At 34.4% G+C, this 27,298-nt stretch overlaps 2 protein-coding genes across 4 annotated transcripts; one reads left to right on the forward strand and one right to left on the reverse strand.

Annotated features, from left to right (window-relative positions):
- The first annotated feature begins 1,897 nt into the window (after nt 1–1,897).
- On the forward strand, nt 1,898–21,073 carry LOC123307601 (ceramide transfer protein). 3 transcript variants are annotated; one of them, XM_044889974.1, is made up of 9 exons: nt 1,898–2,301; nt 2,375–2,491; nt 9,429–9,669; nt 13,040–13,272; nt 18,016–18,186; nt 18,620–18,851; nt 19,598–19,800; nt 20,514–20,646; nt 20,780–21,073. In XM_044889974.1, exons 1-9 carry the CDS (start codon nt 2,092–2,094, stop codon nt 20,911–20,913), a joined length of 1,674 nt encoding a protein of 557 aa, XP_044745909.1. In that variant the 5' UTR covers nt 1,898–2,091; the 3' UTR covers nt 20,914–21,073. The 3 variants fall into 3 exon arrangements, with proteins under 3 accessions (XP_044745909.1, XP_044745911.1, XP_044745910.1); XM_044889976.1 differs by lacking the exons at nt 1,898–2,301; nt 2,375–2,491 and adding an exon at nt 4,417–4,563; XM_044889975.1 differs by lacking the exons at nt 1,898–2,301; nt 2,375–2,491 and adding an exon at nt 4,455–4,572.
- A 204-nt stretch (nt 21,074–21,277) lies between these two features.
- On the reverse strand, nt 21,278–27,017 carry LOC123307465 (transitional endoplasmic reticulum ATPase TER94). The gene is made up of 10 exons (XM_044889792.1): nt 26,845–27,017; nt 26,273–26,647; nt 24,610–24,802; nt 24,186–24,473; nt 23,815–24,076; nt 23,560–23,704; nt 23,055–23,478; nt 22,526–22,709; nt 22,168–22,454; nt 21,278–21,655 (listed from the first exon to the last, which is right to left on the reverse strand). The coding sequence occupies exons 1-10, from the start codon at nt 26,862–26,864 to the stop codon at nt 21,404–21,406; spliced, it is 2,430 nt and encodes an 809-aa protein (XP_044745727.1). The 5' UTR covers nt 26,865–27,017; the 3' UTR covers nt 21,278–21,403.
- Between the last annotated feature and the right edge of the window lie 281 nt (nt 27,018–27,298).

Genomic DNA, 27,298 nt, shown 5'->3' on the forward strand with positions numbered 1-27,298 from the left:
CACCAGTGGTCCGCAGACCACCGGTTAAGAACCAGTGCTCTACAGGGTGTCGCGTTGCTGGTAGACCGTGAAACGAAATTCTCGAAATTGGTGAAGAGCCAGTCCTTTCTTCCGGAAAATACAGAAATTTCGGAATTGTTTACGATTACCAGTTGATATTTACAGAGAATGTATCATTACTGTTGAAAAATCCTGAGACCAAAAGAAATTCTTTTTCCCCTTACAATTTTTTCCAATTCAGCTTAGTTGAAAAAATACAGGCTGTTGAAAATGTAATTGTTAGTTAGATCTTGCAAACTTCCTGAGTTGATTCAGATAAAATAGTTGTTGAGGTTTGTTGAATATCCTTTCCACGACAAGGAATAAAAATTTGATATTTGATTCGCATGTTGATATACCCTTCAAGAATAGGAATTCATAAAAATAATAATGATTGCCGTTATAAAAAATTATCAATGACGTGTAGGTTCATTTTTGGCCTCTGAGCACTTGTGGAATGACAAATCAAGGTCTTTCAAATGTTACAGGAACTTCAATGTTCCTAAGCACAGTAAGAGATGACTTCTCCATGTACTAGATCTATGTACCTAGTAAAAGTTAACATCAAGATGCTTGTAAGGAAGAGTCAAACTTACTTGGGAGCACAAAGCACAAGCGTCAAAGATTAAAGTGGGCAATGAAGCAGGAATATTGTCGAGATTAATGGCGATACTTAATCTTTACTGACTGAAAAACTCTACATAACTATACATATTTCAAAAGAAATATTGGTTTTTCTGGGAAAATACAACTTGACACCTGAAGATTTTTTTTGGGCAATGAGAATTTAGGATGGGATGATTTTCGAGATATAAATTGCTCTCTTATATTGCCAACTGTTGCCTTTTCTTTTCATAATGAATAAACTTTCTCTTGCAGTCTTGGCTGATTTCCGGATGGCATTCTGTTCTGAATAACAATATGGAGAAATAAAAGGACCATATATGTATATCATGTAATGATATAATATAGGTCATATAATATGGAAAACTCAATAAAATATTGCTGTGGCAAAAGATAGAGGGCGTTAAAGTTGAATTTTTTATAAGGGGACAGAATAATATTTTCTTCGAAGTTCGAAAGTCCTTTATTAAAAGAATTAGAAAAGGCATAGAAGTCGGAGGAGGCCACGTAGAACATTTAATTTAAGTTTATTCTTTTTATGTTACATTTTTTTTAATTATGCTTTATCGTCGAAATAAATAAATTAAATAAATAAATTGTTGCTTCAAATCCCCTTCCCATGTTCGGAACTGTTCAAAATGTTTTTTTAAAAACGGATGAAAAAATATACAGTGAAATTATTTGCAAAAAGCGAAAAAAAAAATTCAACTTTAACGCCCTCTATCTTTTTCCACAGCAATATTTTATTGAGGTATATTTGGTCCTATCGCCATATTTTGGTCCAAACAATTTGCCCGTAGCCTATGTCCCAATAGTTATGAATCACCCTATATAACCTAGGTGAGGTCTAGTCTTAACACAGTTCTCAGGGATAGAAAATTTTTATTTAACATGAAATTTTTTTTAAATACATGGTACTAGATTCTAGAACGTAATACTTTACTTCCAAAAAAGAGTTAGAGACAACCTATGTATATTCTCCTATTCGTTCATTAATTCCAAAAATTAAATTCTTATAATCGATCACACTCGGAAACCAAGAGCCCAGTTGTAATGAAGTAATGAGAAATAAAGAAAAATTTGAAAGCTTGTAATTTTCTGGCGAAGTGGCGTACGCCATGAATTGAAGAACAGGACGTGATTTATTCGATGTACCGATATCGTCGTCATTCTCTATGGTCATACGTCAAATTTTATATCTGTCATTGTGTGACATGACAGCTGTCTGTCAGTTTGAACAAGCTGCGCAGTGCGCATGTATTACAGAAAATATGTCCGTTTTGATAAACATGTAGTAAATAAATTTATTTCTTATTAATCGTCGTGTTTAAACTTTAGGAAATATTGCTTTTAACATTATATTTAATTTTGCAATGTACTGGACGATTGGTGAATTTATTTGATCGTTACGATTAGCTTCAAATAGTGATGGCAGATGATCCTAGCAGTGAAGATTATTCCGATAATGAAAATAATGCGGAGTTATCTGGGGTTCTGAGTAAGTGGACAAATTACATACATGGATGGCAAGATCGCTTTATCGTACTCAAAAATGGTACTCTGTCTTACTACAAAAACGAATTAGAAGTCAATTTTGGGTGTAGAGGTGCCTTATCATTGGCCAAGGCTGTAATAAAGGTGTGTTTGGCCTCATTTTGTTGTCGAATCCATATTATAATATGTAAATCGATTGATTCAATTGTATTTTTAGCCTCATGAGTTCGATGAATGTCGTTTTGATGTGTCTGTCAATGATTGTGTTTGGTACTTGAGGGCATCTTCTGTTGAAGTAAAACAAAGCTGGGTTGATGCCTTAGAATGCTACAAGGTAGGTCTTCCTAAATGACTACTCAGAACCAAAATCATTTATATGAGTATTATAGCTAAAAAACCCTTTTTTTTGTATCTCTGGCTTCAACTTTGCTCAGAATAAATATTTTCCTTGGTAGAAATTATATGTACAAACTTTCAAATTATTGCCCTCTATGATTCTTCAAGGAGGAGTGTCAAAGAAGGTTATCAGTATTACCATATTTATTTTCAACTCGACATTTTATAATGATTCACCTCCCGACTATGGTTGAAGGAAACTGACTTCGAAATCTTAAAGCCTACTAGTAGAATTGAATATTGTATTATTGAATTCAGTATTCACTTTTGGTGAAAATGCATTCCTAAGTATCTCTTCTGTTCATTTTGTGATTATTGTAAGAGAAAAGCTTCTTTCATAGATGGGATGGAACTTAGACATGAGTTTTTGCAAATATTCTTTGTATAATAATGAAGAAATCTGAGGATTTTCCTGATGTAACAAGGAAAATGATTTATGTAGGATGTTCATCATTATTTGAAATTGTATGGTGCATACATTACATTATTTCATAAACGAAAGTGCCTATGAATATACAGAAGGTATATTCACCTCATACAACATTGTGGTCATGATTGTCCAAAAATCAGAACTTCACCACATCAAAATATAATATGCATTTTTTGAAATCCTGGAAAACCACTACTATACCCCACCTTAGATTTTCGAGTGCCACCCCTTCTGAGGATTGCTGATGGGTGATACTTTCAGACCTAAAGAACAGTTTTTAGGAAATCGATGAAATTTTCAGAGAAAAAAATGCTTTATTTTATTTCTACCGTTTTTTTGTTGACAATTTCGACCGAAAGCATTAGTTAAATTCGTTAAGACGCCTATACAAGTTTTACCAACATAGAAAAATTGGTTTTCAAATTTCTGACCTTATTATTGCTGATGATTTGAGAAGTGTTGTTTTTTCGATGGTAATCACGAGACATATTTTGTGGAACTCGACGAGCCCTATTCAGAACTCTTATCAGAACTGAAATATCTTTTATTTTTGTCTCCCAAAATGTTTTTTGCCAGAGTCAAAAACCTATGTTTAAATTTTCTTTCTTTTCTGCGTGAAATTACCGCCATTAATTTGTTTTTTTTTTCCATGAGAATGCACTATTTGCCACAACTATTCAAAATTTGTATCAGGAACTCTTTCAAATCTACCCAGAACCCAAAAAAAATAGTATTTTTCAAAAAAGTCTGTGCCAACTTCACATGAGACTCTTAACCCAGCTGTTAGAACATTTTTGTGATATTTTGATGGTTGCATGAAGTGTTGTACTTTATAAACAGTAGGCAGATCACCATATTTCTTTGTTAAAAATAAGAGTATTCAAATATCGAAAATTTTAGCGCAATATCTCTCGCTCTTTCAATTTTATCAACGACAACATGGGAAAACATTATTGACACTCCTTCTCAGAGGGGATGCATAATTGACTTTTGTTTCTTCACAAAATATCAATTTTTCTGACAGGGAATCATTCGTGCATTTTGCCGGCACCTTGAGTAAACCTCCACCATAAACCATAACTCCGAAACCTACCCCCTATTTTTTTTGGAAGTTAGAGGAGTTAGGAGCGAAAAAAATTCAATATAACCACCCCGATCCTTTGAGATTATCTTCGGTTCAAAATTAGAAAATTACGGTGGAGAAAATGATGATAACTCTCGCACGCAAAAATCAAGCAGCTTTTCAGTCTCAAAAGCCCCCACTCAAAATTCGAGCGATAGCTTGACCAGGATATTTTTCCGTCCATTTTCCACGAGTATTTCTAATCAGCGACGATTCCGGCGTCGCTCTTGACCGATAAGAATAATAGGAGCATTAAGTACACAAAGAAAATTCTCCCACTTCTTATAGATTATGTCGATGACTAATGGGAGTTCAATAATAAATTGTTCTACTTCCACCTTTCTGCCCGGCTAGAACTTATATTCGGTTTGTGCCGTGCAAGTATCAAACGATGTGGTGCTGTGTGGGTAAATGTGGCGGTGAAAAAAGGAAGGATTCCAGGAGTGAATATACCCAAGTTAGACAAGTACTCAAACGTTTGTTATTTTTTTCGGGGTAGAAATGAAGAGGTTATTGAGTGATATTTAACGTTTCCGGTATCAACAGACGGCAAAATTTATTTTCGAATCAAGCATTTGACAGTTTTTCATTGGCTTCAATTAAATCAACCGAATAATCTGTGAAGATTGAATTATCAATATAACACTTAGAAATGAACAATGAAATTCCATGGATCCTTTAATCAAGTTTTTTGTGACTAACAGGCATATAGGCACTCTTTAAATTACACACTACGTACACTTCTTAAGAAATAAAAATGAGACAACTTTTCTTTTTTCTTCCAACTTTTGAGTTCAACTTTAGACTTAAAAAAATTTAACCTTCCGTTGTTAGCGCTTAATTATTCGGGGATCAAACCCTCATCCCTGATCTTTATTCAGTTAAAAAACTTTATCACTGTTTTCTAGTACAAACAATAAAAAAGTTTTATAGCTTTGCCGCAATTTTTGCTTATTGTTCAAAAAAAATTCAAGGTATTCAAGGTATCTTGGCCAAACTTCAAAGAGCGATTCTTCAGTTAATTTGCTTCAAAAAAGTTCCTATAAAGTATAGTTCAATTTATATTTTGTAACGTTTCACAATTTTTCCAATAAAACCATTCTTCAAAACTATCATCTCAATAAAAATCCATTTCACGCCTTAGGTGAGATTTCCGATTAGGATTATAGTTTTCAAGATATGCCTTATTGTGAGTGAAAAAATTGTGAAACATTACACAAAAATAACTTTACCACAAAAAAAAATGTACTATGCTACATAGGACCTTTTTTGTTGCGTAGTGCCTTGAAATTTGGTTAGAAGTAACTTGCACTCCTTGTGTATAAGGCGACAATACAGCGCTGATTTAAAACCAAAAAATGTTTTGAAAATCGTCATAACCTCAAATTTTCGTCCTATAAAGTGTGAAATGTGTCAAATTTCTAAGGCCAGCCAAGGCTCCTATAAAAGCGAAAGGATTTTAGATGTTTTTACCTTGTTAGCGGATTCCTTAGCCAAAAAATAAGGATAGTTTTTCATTGATTATTCTCGAATTCCCATCCCCGTTGATATATACCATTTCAAAGATTAGTACAATTCTAAAGTTTTTTTCTCACGCAATTTGGCAGAAATGATAAACTTAACCAAGTTTTTCCAACCCCCACTGTACTTATGAGGGGTTCAATTAGGTTATACCCCAACCATTGTATAGAGACCACAAGTGGTCTTTATACAATGCCTCAACTCAAACATGCCAAAGTTGACTTTGATAAATCATGCAATTTTTGAATAGTGTTAGTTTTTCTTACAGCTTTAATTTATTCGAAAACTATCGCTTTTGGGATAAAAATTGAAAATAGCTGAAAACCAGTTGGGAAGAATGGTTCAGTAAAATATATGGTAGTACAAAAAGCTGTGCACTATTGCTAACATTGTTCCATCATCATCATCAGTTTATGAGACGAAAAATCAAAATTCTCCAACAATTCTTTCAAGGAGTCTGAAGGAAGGGATGAAAATTCTAGAATTTTATACAACATACTTCCCTAGTTTCGCCAAGTAATCCGCTCGAAAAGTAAAGACATCTATGCATGAATCACCCTGTGTATATATATTAAATAACCTTCGGAATTGAAATTTTGAATCATCTCAACAACAGCATCGATTCCTCTTTCGATAATGAGTACAAAGGAATTTCGTTGGTCCTCCAAAATCAATTGTTCTTCCTGAAAATGTAGAGATATGGATCGTGATATGATAAAAATCACATTTCCTTTACATGAACATTTTAGAGGGAGGTCGATGATACACTTGCGATAGATCCTGAGTGGTCAGTAAATGGGTTTAAAATCCTCCACAGTATATTACTAATACAAAAACCTGGAGAGATTGTGTCAAAATTTGGATCCTTTTTGAAATGAAGAAAAAATTGAAGAATCCCTGAAATTGTTCCAATTTATGTACTTTAGAATTGTAGATTCCAATAAACAAATACCTACATATAGAAAATGGTTTTGTATAGACTTTTCTTGAAAACTACCTGAAATGAGAGGAACAGTCAGGAACAATGGGATAATGGTTCTTTCAACTATCATGATTTTGAGGAACGAAAATTCAAGAGGAATTTGATTCAAGGTGCGATGCGAACAAAAAAGATTATTTTACTAATATGGATCAATTTTATTTTCGTAACAAAAAGGGTTATTTTTACTGAAACATAACTTTCTATAAATTCCCTTGAAACAAAGGATTCCACTCACCGTTTTGTCACACATGCTATTGATAAAAATCCTTTGTTGGCAACTATTTCCTAATTTCATTATCATCGTAAGCTTGATTCAGTATTCACAAAAGGAATTGCACACCACTCAACAAGTTAATAATGTAATTGTTGGAAATAATTTTGGAAATAAATATCAATATCATGTCCTTAAACCATCTCTGGATGGAAGTTATTTCTTGGTGATATTTTATCCAGTACAAGTGGTAGAATATTACAGTGGCAGGAAAATAATGCTCATACCTCCCCTATTAATACCTATGTTAGTAAACCTTTAGAGTGAAAATATCAAAAGATTGCACAAGTTGAAAAGATGTTGAAATGTTGGCGGTACAGAGTCCTAAATTCTGTGTTCAGTGAAGGGACTAGAAGGGCTAGAGCAAAACAATGACATTATTACACGTTTTCGAGATCTTTTTCGTGAAACATAGAAGTAATAAAATAATAACGTATTGGAGCAATTCCATCATTTTACCATCATAATGAATATTCAAGCATCATTATAACTCCTTTCTTTGCACCTTAAATTAGATGCTAACCTTAATGCTTTCGATGAAATCAAAGCGGACTTGATGATTTCTGCAGAATGCTACTGATTACTCAAAAAATTGCCTTCAGAAGGTTTAAGTTCAAAAATACAAACAAGTTATGAGAAGTTTTTGAGATCTCGTGGAAGGCTAGAAGAACTACCCAGAAAATGAAGCAGTTCACAATCCCAAAATGAATATTTGTCGATCATAGTTTGACGAAATAATGAATTGATAAATCCCAAAAGTTGAATTATCGACTGAAATTCATTTGATAAGGATGCTTCAATCAAACGCTTGATTAGTCTATCCAGATTAGGTGACTATTCATATGATGATCATTTTAAACTAACACGTTTCACAAAGTAACGATGATCAACTGCATTTTTTAAATCTGATTTTTCGCAATCTAAAAATACCGATTCGATTGGATTAAAATTCGAATTTGAGTATCATGGCCCGTTTCAATAATCAGATCTCAAAACGGTTCTCAAAACCTATCTCAATTGATACCTTCTCAAAATAGTGACAGCATCTCAAGATGACGGCTTATTAATTAACTCATATTAAGTCGTTATCAGTTTGATACTATCTCAAGAAGCGATTCTTGAAACTCAACTTATGAATGTCTTGAGTAATGGTATTGAGATAGACTTGAGATTACAAAACGAAAAGAGAAATTAATATTTTTTATTTTTGCTCGATAATTTTTCATCAGTGTGGGGTGGGTTGTAACGAAGTAGATTTTTCGATCTCGAACGAACGGACATGTCACATCACATTCTGTTCGTCGAAGTGATCGTATGTATTTCAAGATGCGTAAATTGCAATAGAGTCATTCGGGGCAACTAGGCGAACTTTTGCCTTTCAAGCCATATCCTGTTTCAAATGTTGAAGCTAGGAAAATTAAAACATATTCATAAGATAGAGAATTTTTTAATCTATAAAAAAAACATCAAAGAGCCAACAAACAAAAACGTTTTCTTTCCGCAAAAAGAAATTTAATGGTGAAAGTCGGAGTGCGTTCACATGCCCCGTATTGCGGGTAAGTGTGCGCACCCTCACGGGCTAAATGAACGCAGTGCTTAGTGAACCACACAATCAAAACAAATTACAAAATAATGTCATCAAAATGTTACAATATTAAAGAAATGCTGTTTATTGGCAATACAGAAGCGCCATTTTATAAGCACTGCATTATTGTTCGTGCCACAATTCCTGGTGAACACAACACTTGATACACCCCTGTTGGTGGCTCTTCATATTTTTTCGAACAAATAGGACAATATTGATTGAGTCTTAACCAAGAAAATCAACAATGTCATAATTTATTCCTCACTGAACTAATGCCCATTTAATGAATCTATGCGCACACTTACCCGCGCACACTTTCCCCAGTAAGCCAAAATTTGAATTGACGTTCTTATAGAGTTGAGGTTGAGCAGCTAAGAGAACCTAAAATTTTTTATTATATATTTAGATTAATATGCGCATGATCGAATAAAATATTGTTTAACACTGTCGGACGCCGAACTTGGACCTGGCAGAATTTGCAGAGATGCTGATAATTGACAAGAAAACTAGTGAATTTGATCGATTGCAAATAAAAAGTTAACGAAACGTCGCACTTCTATGAAAAACTAATTTGGGGATTCTGCGCCCTTGCTTCACCCAAATGAACCCCTCTTTCATACATTGCATAGTCGAGATTTACGCACTGCTTACACTTACCCACTGCGCTCAGTTACCCCGAATGATTCTATGTATTTTCATAGATACAGTAAAATTTTGATTACAAAACGGCCAAGAATGATTACATTTTCTTACAAGGAAGGTCTGCTGTTTGAATTTTTGTATTCGACATTCGTCTCTATCGCAGATAAAAAACATTCTAAATGTTTAACTTATGCAAGTATCACATCTGCGCCCTCTATGAGCTGCATTTAAATGAGTTTGAGAAGACCTATTCAAAATTGTACTCATTCATTTTATATTTTTGCTTATTTTTCATCAATGTTATCTTCAATGTCTTTACAGGTCGAATCGGGATATGGTACAGGATCTGAGAACAGTCTGAAAAGGCATGGCTCCACCGTCAGTTTACAGTCGAACACATTTAGCACAGCTTCAGGTAATAGTTTCCACAGATCGTCCAGGAACCTCCGGGAGAAACTTGCTGAATTGGGGACGTTCAAAGACATATTATGCCGTCAGATAGATACTCTACAGAAATTTTTCGATGGCTGTGTTGATAAGGAATTACAGGCCAATAATAAAGGTGAGTGAGTTATTGCCAATTGACACTTGTGTTATGATTGGTACTCGGAATAAATTCGTAGAGCATTCTGCAAAAGTTTGTGCGGGAAATGCATTCATGGCATGACACCCACGATTTCCGAGTAGATTATAATAATATATAACTTTAATTGAAGTAAACATCAAATCAACAAAAAGAATTTCAATTAAAAATAAACTCTAGACGAGAAACAGAGGCTCACTTCCTGAGAAACTGTTGAGAGGCTGTTTGGCCTTCAATATTTCCAATACCACCCTTTCTACAAAAATTCAAGCCGGGTGATCAGTTATTTTTTTAGTATGGGTAGGGATTGATCAAATAGTATTTCTCATTCTGCTTCAAACAAGTGACTTTTTAATTACTCTACATAGAATGAGTCTTTGACTTGTACATATATGTCAATAGAAGATTCTTGAGGTAAAAAAAAAATATTTTTTTTAATTCGGCTCGGTGAAGAAGATACAGGTGGTTGAAAATCTGTTCTATCTCACAAACGATTTTATCGAACGGCATGATTTTGGGAATATAGTTTTTCATTGATGTGATGAATCTTCTCCGAACACGAAATTCCATCCACGTCTTCCATTTTCTCCATTATGACCATTACATACCATAAAAATATCAGAAATTCAAAGAACCCAACTCTTAAGAGTAAGACTAGGTTTTTATATCGTTCCTATATTATATGTTGTGAAAGGGTATATCAATCACCAGGAACCTCAGTTTTTATACAATTTATTCAATTAGCTACGTTTCGAGACTTTTAGTCTCTTCCTCAGGCTATGAATATTGGATAAAAAGGAAAAAATCTATTTATCTAATATTCATAGCCTGAGGAAGAGACTAAAAGTCTCGAAACGTAGCTAATTGAATAAATTGTATAAAAACTGAGGTTCCTGGTGATTGATATACCCATTCACATCTTAAAATTAAGTTGAAACCGTACCAATGAGTATTGGATTGATGTGGCCGATACTGATGAAAATCCATAATTGAACTCGAAACGGATCAAAAGATTTTCACAAAAATGAGTTTTTAAACCACGACACGTGTTTCGCTATCACAATCGAATCTTCAGGTGGTGGGCGAAGGTAGCTTGAAATAACAAGTGGCCAAAAAACTAGTTTCACCTTTCTTCAGATATTGGCTGTGGCCGACTGAAGATGCTGTTGTGACAACGAAACACGTGTGGTGGTTTAAAGACTCATTTTTGTGAAAATCTTATAATCTGTTTTTAAGTTTACTAATTAATATTTGATCATTTCGGAGAATAAGAGTATTCTTTATAGTATAATGCGCCGTTTTCGAGTAATTGGATTCAAAAATAAAAAATTTCAGTGAAATTCCGAAAATTAGGTACTTTCGCTGAATGAAAGATCCACAGGACGTGTGTAGTGTCATAGATTTAGCTTGGAATTTTGTTTATTCGGGGGTGACCTTTTGAAAATTCAAAATATCTATCTATATCTTTTTATCTAGACCGAATCGAAAAAAAAGTGTTTCTTTTGACCTCAAGAATAAACTATAAAGAGTGTCCCAAAACTAGTGAATCAAACTGCACACCACGATAGAGTAGATCAAATTCTATCGAATGACACCAACATTAGTTGAGCGAAAATGTACCATTTCTGAAAAAAACCTTACCTAAAGTTGCCGGTTTTTTTCTGAGTAATTAAAATCATATAGAAAAAACAATTGTTTTAATTTACATTTACTTAGGTTATCGATTAAATACTTGAAATAATTTCAATTAGGGGAGATAAAACAATAATCTAAGTTCAATATAATTTAAAATCGATATTCTTTTTCACAAACTGGCCCTGTGATTAAGAAAAATAGTTCGAAAATCGGAAACTTTAGGTATTTTAATAAAATTCTGATTATTTTGGAAAAGTTACATTTTCGTTGAACTAATGTTGGTGCCATTCGATAATATTTGGTCTACTCTATCGTGGTGTGACGTTTGATTCACTAGTTTTGGGACACCCTGTATGTACAAGTCAAAGACTCGCCCTGTATACAATACACTGCTCAGAAATTGAAGTGGATTTTTATGTAATAATATATGAAGAGAAATAATAAAACAATCCTAAAATTGTAAAAGTAGGCAAGACTGCTTAGAAAAGAAGATTCTACCTGAGGGAGCAGGCTTAAAAAAGGTTCCTTCTATTACAAGAAGAACCTTGAAATTAAGGTTTAATATCGGCCTCTTACCACATTCGGCATTGTGCCAATTAGCTTATCAATGAAAGTTCGGAGAATGTTTTCCCGAATGTCCGTCTTAAATAAATTAAAATCTTCTGAAATGAATATCTACTAAAGAAAAAGAAAACATTGTTATTGGTAATGTCTGCGATGGGTTAAATAGGTTTAATTGATGTGGCATTGCAGTCCTGACATATTCAATACAATTTTGGCCAGGAGACTGCAGGTCTAAAATTGTCGCCGATAAAACTGCAATCAAATCACGCCTTATCGCTGTTGCATTAATAAGGTTAATAAGATCTGTGCGCCCATTGAAACAAACGCCCCCCCAAACGCAAACTGAGTTGTTGGCGTCATAAAATGTTCGGTCGCCACACAAAGATTCAGACTCATGCATATGAAATATGGACTCATTCGTGAACATACAAGATCTCCATTTTTGCGTATTCCAGTTCTCATGTTCAAAAACACAATATCCCAATCGAAAACCTATTACCTGCATTTTCTTTGTAACATGTATCATTCCATATATTAATCCGCGATGAAGGATTTGAAGGACATTAAGTCATCGTCTAAAATATGAATTTTTAATAAATTGGAAAAACATTTTTTTTATGCTCACTCTATCTGACTGGTAGAGTGCAATTTGTGATATCTGCCTGTTCATCGTAAAATCCGTGACGTAGGTCCATGTTCTACTGATTCAGCATTTACATAATAGATTAGATGACAGGACGGTTTCAATTAAACCGATATATTTCCCCCCACGAAAAAAAATGACTATTCATTCAAGTCACCGGCGTAGGTCTGTCTCTAGACTCTCTAGACATAATGTATCGATTCCGAGTGCAATATCTAACCTTTATTCCCAAATCAAATTATCTCATTGTCATAATTCGAACTCTGAACCCAAGGACGACAATTATTATAATCTGGTTTATTCACCTAGTTTATGTGAGAAAACAATACTTTATCTTTACTTATGTCCGTCAATGATAAAGATGAGTGCTGATTGATGCATATATATTTGGAATTTTTCATTGTTACAATGTTTTATTGAGAAAAATCAGTTGTATAATAAACATTACTCTAAAACCCTCGCAATGGTAGTGACAATAAAAAAAATTCAATAATAACTCTCTTTCAGAAAAAATACCCATTATTGACTTCAAGGGAGAGGCAATAACGTTCAAAACTACAACTTCTGCTGTTCTTGACACGCTAGAGCATTGCGCCGAACTAGTTAACCAAAGAGAAGAAGCGTGGAGACGTAGATTGGAGAGGGAAACTGACCGAAGAAAAAGGGCTGAAAACTTGTCGAAATCATATTTCGAGCAGATACAGAAATTTCAAAAAGTCCCATACGGGCCTGATTTAGAGGTGAGTGATTACGATGGGAAACTGATATTTGCGCTTGTTCTGTTCAGATGGGATTCTCTTACCAAAGTCTCTTGAAGGACGTATATAAGTGCTAATGCATCTCTTCCAGACGATTACAAATAGGAGGGAATAGCAATCCAGAATTTATTCTGTCAATTTTTCTAACAGATTCACATGGAGCTCGGACCTACGCTATTTTCATTCTGATATTATTCGAGAATTACGCAAATGTCAAGTGTTTCCGAAGACGAAGTCACCTCACTCTTTCAAAAAACATCGATGTTCTGTCCTGTTCTGTCTCTCGTCTTGTGGGCAACTAAAGTCGGGAGAACTAGGCCTTAGTCAATATTTCTCACCGAATCGTAGCTATACGAAAAAAAATTCATAATTCGTCTCGCCAAAAATACCGTCTTTTGATTATCATCAATTATCGGCCACGTTAATTCAATAGGGGTTGTGTTTTTAAGTCAATGTTAGCGCAGAATTATATAGCACAATAGAAAAATATCAATTTATCCACGATCGATGCCTAAAGTGATCTAATATCTATTCGCATTATGGCATTCACGAATCACTTGTGATCGATGTGCCATTATTGACTGGTTTCTCTAACGTCATGGTCACAAGTCACAACCACATATAAAGGCTCTGAACATACAGATATTGCTTTACAGGATGAGTCTTTGACTTGTATACAGGTTGAGTCTTTGACTCCTACACAGGAGATATGTGAGATATTATGGATTTTCAACAGCCTGTGTCTTTTCAACCTATCCGAATTGAAAAATGGTAATGGGAAAAATTGTTTGATCTCAGAAATCTCGTGTTAAAATATATACAGAGCGAATCTTTGACTCGTACAAATATTTTATCAGTAGATTCTTGAGGTCAAAAAATACTTTTTTCCTGTACCACTTTTTCTGAATCGGCCCTGACAAAAAGATATAACCGTTTTAAGTTTTCATAATGATCCATGCCACCCCTGGAAAAACAAAATTACCTTCAGAATAACTAGCTAAATTTGTAACACTACTCGTCTGTGGATCTTTTACACAGAGTTGTATTTTGCTAAATCAGGGGTTCCCAACATTTTCTTGGCCAGGGACCTCCTTTATATTATTCTTGTTAGCAGAGACCACCTGTAATAAATCTGAAAATTTTATGGAGCTCGATGCAGCCTCTCGGTCTTGACGATTATTAATTTGATTCCATCTTCTTGGAAATTTTTTGATAGTCACTTTTCGAGTCGATTATCTCTCAATAACAATAACTGTAGATGGAAATGTGATACATATTCTGAAAGAGCAACTCTTCTAGTAATAAATCTGAAAATTTTATGGAGCTCGATGCGTTCGGTCTTTACGATTATTTGATTCCATCTTTTTGGAATTGAACTTTGCAAATAAAAGCTCGAAGGTTATCTTCAAAAATGAATATATTTGCGACGTTCTCTCATTTTTCAGCAAGTTTGTATTAACTGTACTACTGACTTTATTCACTAACGCCATCTATTAAACAGTTTGGTCTGAGAGCAGCGGTTAAATCTTAAATAAAAAACTGTAAATAATTCGCGGACTTCGAATTATTTTGGCTTCTGCGGACCATTGGTGCTCTACGGACCACTAGTTGAAAAAACTGGAAGACGTGGGTGATATCTATATTCTGAGATACTAACAAAAACATTTTTTAATGGTTTTTAAGCAGCCTATATATTTTAAACCGAACTGATTCGGAAAAAATGGCAAGGAAAAAAATTGTTTCTTTCGACCTCAGGAATCTACTGTTCAAATATTTGTACGAGTCAAAGACTCGCCCTGTATATATTTTAACACGAGATTTCTGAAATCAAACAATTTTTCCCCTTACCATTTTTTCCAATTCGGATCGGTTGTAAAGACACAGGCTGTTGAAAATCCCATATCTCATAAACGATTGTATCGAATGGAATGAATTTCTCATCAATAAGTATTCGATCATTTTGGAAAATAAAATAATAATTACTTTTCATTGTCTCATTCGCCGTTTTCGAGTGATGGAACATTTAAGAATAAATAAAAAATCTCTGAAATTTGAAAAATTGGGTACTTTGGCATTGGTACATTTTGTGAAAATCGTATAATTTGTTTCGAGTTCAATTATGGATTTTCATCAAGTATCGGCCACATCAATTCAATATCAATATTTATCGCCAACGAATTCGCGGTTACTTATTTATTGTATTATAAATACTACTTCGTTCACCAAACGGAATGGAAAAAGTGAGTTTATGCTTTTTTTTCTAATATTCCCTAGATTAAAATGGTACTTTTAATGCTTGGAAAAACTTCAGTTTCAGATTTCCAGATGTTGCTTAACGCAGTATGAAAACTGTATTGAACTCAAAACAGATTATATAATTTTTACAGAAATAAGTTTTCAAACCATGACACGTGCTTCGCTATCGCAATAGCATCTTCAGGTGGGTGAAGGTAAACGTGGTTTAAAAACCCATTTTTGTGAAAATCATATATGTAATCTGTTTCAAGTTCAATTATGGATTTTCATCAAGTATCGGCCACATCAATCCAAAACTTAAAGTGGCTATATCTTTTTATCTAGTCTGAATCGGAAAAAATGGCGAAGAAAAAAGTATTTCTCGTTACCTCAAGAATCTACTGTTAAGAAATATGTCTGAAATAGAAGTTGAAGTAGCAAGTATTAAATATTAATTTAATCTGTATAAACAGATTTTATTGGAAAAGAGGTTCAGAAATAATCTTTTACAATTGAGGATAAAGTACAGTACCCTACTCGCATATTATGACTGCTATAGCCATTATGTGTTTGTTGAATAATATACTATTTTCCCATATTTGAGTAGAGTCGTAAAGGAAAAGATTTTCGCATTGTCCTTTATTGGCCCCCCGTTCTCCCCCTCTGATGGAGATGAACCTGCCGAAATATTGTCAGCTGATGAGTATCCACTTTCTCCCAGAACTCGTAACACACGACTCACCGTTAATAAACAGCAAACTATTCGGCATCGTCGAATAAATATTCATGAAATTCGTTTCCCCTTTATTCGTTTTGAACGACAAAAATTTCGGATTATCAGTATGCATCACGTGTACCCTGAAATTTATCTGTTTCCTTTCAACTGTTATCTATGCTCGTGTATCGTGCTCGGTTCTACATTTCGATACGATTCATCATAAATTGTTGCGATGATAGAGAAATAATATTGTGCTTATGTCGAGAAACAATTGAGCAACAAGTGTGAAAATTTTCTAGTTGCGATATGACGTGAAAAGTGTGCGATAAAGTGAGTAGTATTATCCGATTATCATTATTCGTGATGTCGCGAGTTCGAAACTGAGAATACGAAATACCTGGAAGTTTGCTTTTTTTAATGAATTTTCGAAAACTTTCGTTTTGTTTCAATTCATTTTACTCTCATGTCCTGTTGGATTATTTTTCGAGATAATTTTAGAATGATACGAGGGTAATTGGCCCATCTATGTGGGCGATTATATTTTTTCAACTAATTTTGTCAGACATTTCAAAATAGTCTGATTGCTAGTTAAGTTGCGGACAATATTCAAACGTTGTAGCTTAAATAATTATAAAGAAATCTGTTCGCCAATAAGAGATGGGGCATTATCGGACTGTACATTCCCAGGCATGGTTTAAATGGCAAGGTTTTGAAAAAATCAATCGAGTGCTTGATGATAGGTCGTGTGTTCGATGAATTGGCGAATTTCCTTTTGGCTATTTTCGTATTTGGACCAACAACCAGAGTTGGAAAAATATTGATTGAAGCATTACTGTCAAACAACTTCTTACATTGGAGTGAAAGTAATTTCACTCAAATTTTTGATTTATTAACAATTAATGGATACAAACGCTTTCATCTTATAGTTCACGTCAATTTGGACGTGACAGAAATTGCTGCAATATGGATCCCCAAATGTTTGAATGTTGACCAAAAGCGTGCAAGGGTAGAAGCATCGCGTTCGATCTGTGCTCGATTTAGAAACGATGAAGACTTCTTAAACCGAATTGTTACTATGGATGAGACTTTGGTACATTTCTACAATCCAGAAACAAAGCAACAATCGATGAAATGGCGATACTCTGGTTCTCTAAGACCTAAGAAGTTTCGTGTCCAAAAATCCGCTGGAAAAGTTCTTGCTTCAGTTTTTTGGGATTGCCATGGAGTAATCATGATTGATTTTTTTGGATAAGGGTAGAACAATAACCGGAGATTACTATTCGACATTACTGACCACTCTACGGAAAAAAATGTAAGGGAAAAGACGCGGAAAGCTATCCAAAGTTGTTTTGTTTTTGCAGGACAACGCTCCTGCACACAAATCTCATGTTGCTATGCAAAAAATTCGTGATTTAGGGTTTGAATTACTAGAACACCCCCCTTATTCACCAGATTTGGCTCCATCCGACTATCATCTCTTTCCTCAACTGAAAAAAAGTTCAAAAGGTCGTAAATTTTCTTCCAACGAGGAGGTTATAAAAGCTGTGGAAATCTGGTTTGCAGAGCAAGAAGAAACATTTTTTTTGAAAGGTCTAGAAACGTTGCAGGTTCGCTGTAATAAACGTATCCAGTTAAGAGAAGAATATGTTGAGTAATAAGATATTTTGACATTGAAATTTTGTTTGGTTCTGTAGTAGGCTAAGAATTTTTCAATATTACCTCGTATACTTGAATGTGGCTAGACATTTTAGATTGTTTTAACACTTTTTCAGGAAGGACCTCATAGTGTTTTGGCCGACGACGAGTTCTACGATGCCGTCGAGACCGGATTAGACAAAATGGAGGAAGAACGGGAAATCAGGCATAAATTGATGAACGGCACGATGGTCCCGCCAACTCCGCCGCCATTGTCTCCTGCGAGCACTCACAGGCTGTGGCCGGAGGTGAGATCATAAACAATCACTGTAGATAAATCATATTCTTTATGAATATTCACAACGTTATGTCTGCATCGAATTAGCCAATCTATTAAGGATAATTAACACAGATTATACTGAAAAAGAGTTGATGTTGACCATAGGAATGAAAACAAATGAATTGGTGGAATTACGATAATGGCTCTTAGGCACTAGAAATATCACCTTACTATAAAACATACTAAATTTCCCTCACACTTAAGTAGTAGTTGTTAGGCTCTTAGGATGAACGTTTCGTTGATTACCTTGATTTGGCTAGTTCGACGCAAAAATAACATTTTTTGATATAAATATCAAAAAATGTTATATAATATGTTATATAAATATTGGAGCTGGATGTAATTACATCTTGATCCAATTTTGATGAACCTGTATCTATGTCATCTCTTTGTTTTGGCAGATACAAAAAGTAGTTGACGAACAGGTCAACATGGCGAAATTGGGAGTTGGTGAGTGTGGCGCTGGCTGGCAACTATTCGCTGAAGACGGTGAAATGAAAATGTACAGGAGAGAAGAAGAAGCGAATGGTCTGGTGGTGGATCCTTTGAAGGCAGTTCATGTGGTTAAGGGTATAACGGGATTTGAACTGTGTCATTATTTCTTCAGTCCACAATACAGATATGATTGGGAAAGTAAGTAAAACTGATTAAAATATGCCTGTCATTATCTAATGCAATTATCGATTGAATGAACTTAAAGAATGGGACAAAAAGTAACTATCTGAACTATACATTTGATACCTTAAAATTTACTTCAGTCCTGTAATTTCTTTTGATGTAGAGTGTTTTTGATAGATTGGTCGAAAGGATGTGATCTGATAGGAATGCAAATAAAGATAGAATTATTTCGGCAGATATCTAATTCTTGGAAGTAGTGTTTTGTTCAGTTTTGTTTTAATCAGAGGGCTAATTATTTCATACCTTATGGTGGATTCATGGCGAAGTACTGAAAACTAAGAAATAGACAAATCTAATTGGCAGAGCAAACACGTGAATGCCATACGCCAATGAAAGTGGTCCCTTTCTTAGGTCTTAATTCTTAGTAACGCTTTATGATCCCACCCTTAGTTAGGTATCAAACAGACATGTATGTTCAATGACCCACGAAGCAAAAATCCATGTCAAACATTTAATTTTGATTATTCCTTTGATTTCAACTAAGAATCCAAATTTTCCTAGATAGTTTTCTTTTTCCTATGGATGTTTAAATTAGCTCTAACTCAGGCATCTGCTAGAATGATGTGAAAATTTTGAAGCAATTCAAGCACAATTTCAGTTTAATTTCATTGTATACCATAATAAAGCTCTAATTTATTGAATAGGCTCCTGTTTGGAGCGAACCTAATTATGAAGCAAACCTGAAAATGAAAATTTTACAGCTACATTGGAACACATGCAGGTTGTGGAGACGATATCAGACGATACGATTTTATTCTTGCAGACGCACAAAAGGATATGGCCCGCTAGCCAACGGGATGCGGTGTTCTGGTCACATATGCGGAGAATGCCTAATGATCAGGATACTGAAGGACCTGACCTCTGGACGGTGGTCAATCATTCTACAGAGTTACAGAAATATCCGGTGAGTGCAAGAAGAATGCTCTAAATAGGGCGATTGAGGTAGATTGTCCACTACAAGTTTTAGGAGAACAAGCGGCAATATTGATATCAATATGTTTTGGTCACTCATCCAGTTAACAAAAATATTTCTGGTTATACGGGAAACATCATACTACCTCCTTATTTCAAATTATTGCCTAACTGGTGAAATTTTCTGATTAACTTGAATAACTCAAAAACAACACTGGGTGTGCCATTTGAAATAAAAAAGTGTTAAGCTGTTTCCGGTATAACTGGAAATTATTTCAGTCAGTGTAGATCAGTGTCCAAAACCCAACAGTCTATATTTTAAGCTCGATATTCATGCTAGATCCCTGAAAATTTTTATTAGATGGTATGTGTTAATCACCCTGTATTACAGCGAGACAGTACAAAATGGGAAATTTCTGTCTAATAAAATTACGATTCTTTTTTAAATTTGACCTGGACAACCAAATAATTTTTTTTTATTTCTGTATCTTGGCTTGAAATAATTGAGGATGGAAAATTATGGCATTTATTGGGCTATGATGGAAATAGCCCAATGAATCGAAATATATCAACTCCTACTTCATCTTGCCAAGGGAGATTATGAGATTTTTAATTCTCAAATAACTCATTGAGAAGGTTGGATTAAATATTCCTTCTTTTCCAACAAAGTGTAAAATTAGTATATTGAACGTTACTCTTCCACAGGCCAATACTGGAAAATGCGTCAGGATATATTTGACTGTATGTCTGTTATGTCAGACTTTGGTAAACCCGCCGAAAGATGGAGGTCCAGTAACCAGAGATGATATTAGCTGCAAAATCACATATTGTTCAGTTGGTAAGTTTTAATTGATTAAATTCTATGAGGATTGCTTTCAAATTTTATTATCATGAAATAACACTTGGGGTTGAGACCAATTGCTCCCCTATCTTTACTTTTGCTGTTATTATATACATAATTTTTTTTTCAGTTAATCCAGGTGGTTGGGCACCCGCTTCTGTGTTGAGAGCTGTGTACAAAAGGGAGTATCCCAAATTTTTGAAAAGATTCACGTCCTATGTCATTGGGAAAACGAAGGATGAAAGGATAAGATTCACTGATTAGATTATAAGTCTAAAAGAGATTGAGGTTTTTACTTCATATATTTTATTTTTATTGTTCGATTATCTGTAATAAATATTTTATGTTTATACTTCAGATGGTTATTATTCTTTATAAAATTCAGAATTTTTTGTGTGAGCAAGTATATTTTTTATAAAACTTACTATTGCCTTCTATGTTTTTAATACCTGAAACCTCATCTTTGAGTTTTTTCAACTTGGATTAAATGACTGACGAAGGGTGAGAAGATCTTTGAACCAATTATTTTGGTCAAAAATTATTTTTTTCATCAGAAATTCTACTTTAAAAATGAAGGAAATGGAACAATATCGGAGTTTCACAAAGGACAGAAATAAAAATGCAATTATAACTTTACAAACTTTTATCGTAATCAAAATTATAATAATGGTACATTATTATCAATTTGAAATTATCTAAACTGAAAAAATTGAAGGGGATAAATATAAAAAGGGGTGCATAATTTCCAGAGTGCTTAACTATAAAGATCATCTTCCGGATCATCTTGGAAGTTGCCCTGATCTCCACCTGTACCGCCAGGTGTCGCAGATTGTCCAGCAGCTGTTGGGAAGCGGAAGTTTGTTCCAAATCCTCTCGACTGTTGAAGAGTTTGAGCGAACATTTCGTATTTACGGATATCGTTATCGGTAACAGACCGCCTAGCAAACCTCATCGCCTCTTCGAAATGAGCCTTGGTTATCTCTGGGACTGGATCGTCATCATCCAACTGCAATCAAAAAGTTTTGAATTAAATGAATGGTATAAATAAAAAAGATAGATAGGAAGAATCTAGGAACAACAAACGAATACAGAAGCGAATGATGAAAGATGAGAAATAGATCAACAATCAAAATAATGGCTGATAAGGAATGTGCTGAATCACATTATTAAATTTTTCTCAAGAATATTACGTTTCATAAAAAATTACAAGAGACAAGAAAGTTTTTCAATTGAATGGGCTTTCTAATTTTTTTTTTCAATTTTCAAGGAATTCAGATACACAGTAAATGTTCAGTGGACCCAAAGACATCCAGTAAAAAATGAATTCCACAACACAAAATCTTCTTGAATGAGATATTTCCAAAGTTATTCCAATTTTCCACAGCCACCTGAGATGTTAATAATTTTTCAAGTAGGTAGACTCCTTTTCGATTAGAATATGAATCGCATTTCATAATAATGAAAGAAATTATGATACTGTATTTTTAAAAACTGATTATGTATATATAGGATACTTACGTCCATGGCAAGGCTCGTACTCTCAACCCTTTCTCTTTCCCTCCTAATCTCTGACTCGATACTTTGACGGATGGCAAGTTTGCAAGCCCTTTGACATATCTCAGTCAAATCGGCACCTGAGAATCCATGTGTCACCTTAGCGATATAAACGAGATCTACATCTTTGGCAACAGGCGATTTTCTAAGGTTTGCCTTAAAGATTGCCTCACGTGACTTCTCATCAGGCAATGGAATATAAATTAATTGATCTAGACGTCCAGGTCTCAAAATAGCGGGATCGATGATGTCTAAAAAAATTTATCGATTTAAAACAATCTTACCCCCACAGGTTGCTAACTTCGAAAAAAAAAATTTTTACCTGGCCTATTTGTGGCTCCAATGATGAAAACATTCTTTTTGGCGCCCATACCGTCCATTTCAGTTAAAATCTGGTTTATTACCCTGTCAGCTGCACCTCCAGCATCTCCCACACTTCCACCTCTCGATTTGGCAATAGAATCTAATTCATCGAAGAAGAGCACACATGGAGCAGCAGACCGGGCCTAGAAATTTCAATCAATTCAAGACAATCATAATTTAGATCTTAATCAGGAGATTGGATGGTAGATTTAATACATCAGAGACAAGTGCGATTCCAGTTCATGAAACTGAAAATCCTGCTAATTATTTAACTGAATGGCATCCATTGCCCTTGTAGTGTGTCCACAACAGAATATACACAAAGTTTTCCACAGATTCTCAATTTACGTCAATTGAAACGGATTACGAGTAACTTTTGTTTCGAAAAAAACAATGTAACAAAAGTATTTTGAAAGAATTCCAAGATAATACTTTCAGATGCACTGTGCAACCCCCAAGTTTGAATTCATTTCATCAGCAGAACTTACCTTGTCGAATATATCTCTGACATTGGCTTCAGATTCTCCAAACCACATGGTGAGTAACTCGGGTCCCTTAACAGAGATGAAGTTGGCCTGGCACTCATTAGCGATGGCCTTGGCGAGGAGAGTCTTACCGCAACCGGGCGGTCCGTAGAACAGGACACCGCGAGATGGCTGCATGCCGAACTTGAGGAACTTATCCGGATGTTCAACTGGGTACTGAACCAATTCTTGCAATTCCTTCTTGACGTTCTGGAGACCACCGATATCGTCCCAAGTGATGTTAGGAACTTCGACAACGGTTTCACGTAGAGCACTCGGACTACTTTTAGACATGGCGTAACGGAAGTTCTCCATGGTGACGGCCAGAGAGTTCAGTACTTCGGCGTCGATCTGATCGTCTTCCAAGTCGATGAGGTCCATTTTTTCCCTGAGCCCGGAAAAATTTCATTTTAACACACATCAAACACGCAATTTTTTTTCAAGACACTGTATCAATGTATGTATTTACCTGATTTGTTGTAAAGCTGCCTCTGAGCACAAAGATGCCAAGTCAGCACCCACATGACCATGTGTTTCTGCAGCTATTTGTTCTAAATCTACATCATCAGCTAATTTCATGTTTTTAGTATGTATTCTCAAAACTTCTAATCTTCCTGAAAATTTTAAAGAATAAAATGAGATTAAAATGAAAATCACATGTAATAAATAAAATGAAAAATTTTTTAAGACAATAAAAACAAACATTATTCAGCAGTTGACATACCTGTAGCATCAGGAATACCAATGTCAATTTCTCTGTCAAATCTTCCAAATCTCCTCAGAGCAGGGTCAATGGAGTTAGGTCTGTTTGTGGCAGCCATAACAATAACATGAGAGCTCTTCTTCATACCATCCATAAGGGTCAAAAGTTGGGAAACAATACGTCTTTCAACTTCTCCGTGAGTCTTTTCACGTTTTGGCGCGATAGCATCCAATTCATCGATGAAAATTATAGCTGGCGAGTTCTTATCGGCTTCTTCAAATGCCTACAAAAAAATTTATATGAAAACAACTTTCCAGTTCGTTCTCAAGAATTTTCTGAAATGGATTTAATTGAATAAGGTCAACAAAGTTGAAAACGAGTAAAATATTCACCTTTCTCAAATTACTCTCAGATTCTCCCGCCAATTTGCTCATAATCTCAGGTCCATTGATCAGGAAAAAGAATGCGCCTGTCTCATTTGCAACGGCTCTAGCAATAAGTGTTTTACCAGTACCGGGAGGTCCATAGAGCAAGATACCACGAGGTGGCTTAACACCTATAGCTTTGAACAAAGAAGGATGACGCAATGGAAGCTCAACCATCTCCTTGATTTGAGCCAATTGCTTCCTGCATCCTCCAATGTCTTCATAACCTACTGAATTAAGAGATTCCTCCTCTTCCTAAACAAAATTTCATATTCTTAGACACAAAGAGAAAATAACAAAATGAAAAACAAAATACAAGACTGCGTAATAAACGTAAAATCTCACAACAGTTCATTATGAGTATTGTGAAATAAAAAAACAAAGCACCTACCTCCCGACTGATTGGATCCCCATCACAATGTATCACTGTGTCTGGAGCGACAATACAATATGGAGTAGGATCTGTCTCGATGACCTTGAACTCAATTGCTCTCATACCTCCTCTCACAACAAAAACATCATCAACGTGAATAGGCCTATATGCTTCAAGGAAGTATGGTTTCAAATATACTTCGAATAAATTTCTGTAAAAAAAGTTGGATTGTATATAACATATTCTGTTGAATTCAACGTTATATAAATATAAACTTTGCTTTCAGTGACACTCCAGTTTTCAGTTCAATAACATAAAACCAATGGCGTATTTTCCAAGAAAAATTTTAAACTTTAGATCAATTTAGAATCTTTAAAATAAATAAATGAAAAGATGAATTCTCAAATGTTGACAGCAGTTCTGCTAGACATATCAATCATTTCTATATGGAATGGCCCAATAATAAAGATCGAAAACTGTCATGATCTTAGGTAATTTATTCCAGGAACATGAATTGTTTAATGTTTGTCCAGTTATTAATTTTGTAATACATATACATACACACATCTGTTGAAACATGTTTATCAGGACTTCTAATGTGAACGTTAGAATCCTTTCTTTACAAAAGAAAAGCTTTTTCTACTTTTATACTGCTTTATACTTATCAATACCTAAGATTCTGTTAGCATTGGCGCTCTTTAATTTCAGTAAAACATTACAGTTAATGCTTCGAAAATTTTCATAGACATACATAGTACAAGCAAATGCTGCCTACCTACAGTTAAATATTAGAATGAATTGGAGGAAAACCGCATATTTGAAAAAATTTTCATTACCTCGTAAAAATAACAAATAACTAAGTAAAGCATAATTCTATATTCAATTCATTTCATTGAATTTCAAAGGAGTTCAAATTTTTTTTTCATTCTAATCTCCAATCATATTTGCCATGAATTTGAATATGGAGATCCTCCACATATTTGAAGTTTTCAGAGAGAGGATAAAATTTCTATTTTTTTCATGCCAGATGCCAAAGTTTCAGAGCATTGTGACTATAAAAAACAATTGGAACTGTCCCAAAAGAAGTTCAGAGGATATTGGACAAATTGTCAATACCTTTTTCTTTGTTTTAAACTTCCCATATTTCCCTATAAGTTCTCCCCAGTAATAATTTGAAGCAACAATGAAAAAAATCAAACAAAGAAGTAAGAAATATATGACCAGTTTGATCTGTTCATATTGCAATTAATTTTTCATTTTCAATCTCTTTGATCTTAAACTTCAAAGTTGTTGACTTTGAACTTTTTTTAACAAAACTACAATTATTTAAATTCTCAGGCAAAATGTATGAATTGATAATTGAAATAATTCATAAATTGGAGAAAATTATATTCACTATTATTTCCTGTGAAACAATCAACAATCTGTTGAAAATATGGAACTCAATTGAAAAACAGAGTTGGCCTGAAACTATTGTGGTTAGAATTATTTAAGTGAGTTAGCACAATCACAACAATTCTAAGCTTGAATATTATTCATTAAATTGATTAGTGGAAAACTTCCATATCAAAATGATGATCACAGTAAAACAAGAGTGTCCATAAGTGTGATGAAAATTTCTTCATGAATACTTTAAAGAATAGGGCGATTTCTTCATGTTATGAAATACAATTTGACATACCCGACAAGACCTTCAACAGTATCATCGATGGGAAGGAGATGAATTCTTTTTCCATATTTCACATCTGGACATGCTTGAATAGATACTACATCTGAGAGACGAACTCTGAGATTGTTTCTCACAATTCTGTTCATTCGAATTTTCTCATCTGGGCAGGTTTCATCAGAGAGAACAATGCACACAGTCTCTTTTCTTCGCTTTCCTTTGAGTAAAACAGTGTCCCCCCTAAATAACTGAAGTTCATCCATTTTAGCTTGCGAAAGAGCAACCACTGAGTTATCATCATTGATTGCCTCTTCAACGATGAGCCTATTTGGACGATCTTTCCTTTTGAGAATAGCGGTAGACAAATCCTCCGGTGCATTACTTGTGCTTCTAAAAATAAAAATTGGAAAACTGATTCAAAAAATATTCACTTTCGAGCGGTTTGTAATAATCATAAGTTTTGAATTCACTTCAGATCGATTTGTTAAATATAAATTGACACTAAACCACAGTAATGCCTTATCCACCATGATGACATGGTGAAATTGCAAAAGGTGAGATTGAAACAAAGTGATTAATCGACATACCCTTTTTTCTTATCAGCCATAACTTTAGATTTATTTTAATTTATAAAATATTCTTATTGTAATTCAAGAAAAAACACTGCGATATAACTTAGAAAAGTTATAAAATTTTTAACGTTCACTGCTTTCAGACTGACTTCGCCTTATAATTCCAACTTTTGACAGAAGACAACAATGAAGGAAAACGCTTGCAAATGTGGAGCTGTGACTCATATTCGATGGTTTCAATTTACACGGTATCAAAGATTAGCCTTTCTCTTTGGGGGATGTATTATTTGTTTAATTGTTTTGTTTTAATAAGCCTAGAATTATTATAGCAAATCGTCATCACTTTATATGTATCAGAAAATTTAAATCCAATATCGTTTGGTATTTGTGTGGCCTAAGATTGACCTTTGTTCTTGTTGTATGTCAATCTCCATGCGTCATCAATTTTTGCGATTTCATTTATAAAAAT

The sequence above is a fragment of the Coccinella septempunctata genome, chromosome 2 (assembly GCF_907165205.1).
Source record: "Coccinella septempunctata chromosome 2, icCocSept1.1, whole genome shotgun sequence".
Taxonomy (NCBI): domain Eukaryota; kingdom Metazoa; phylum Arthropoda; class Insecta; order Coleoptera; family Coccinellidae; genus Coccinella; species Coccinella septempunctata.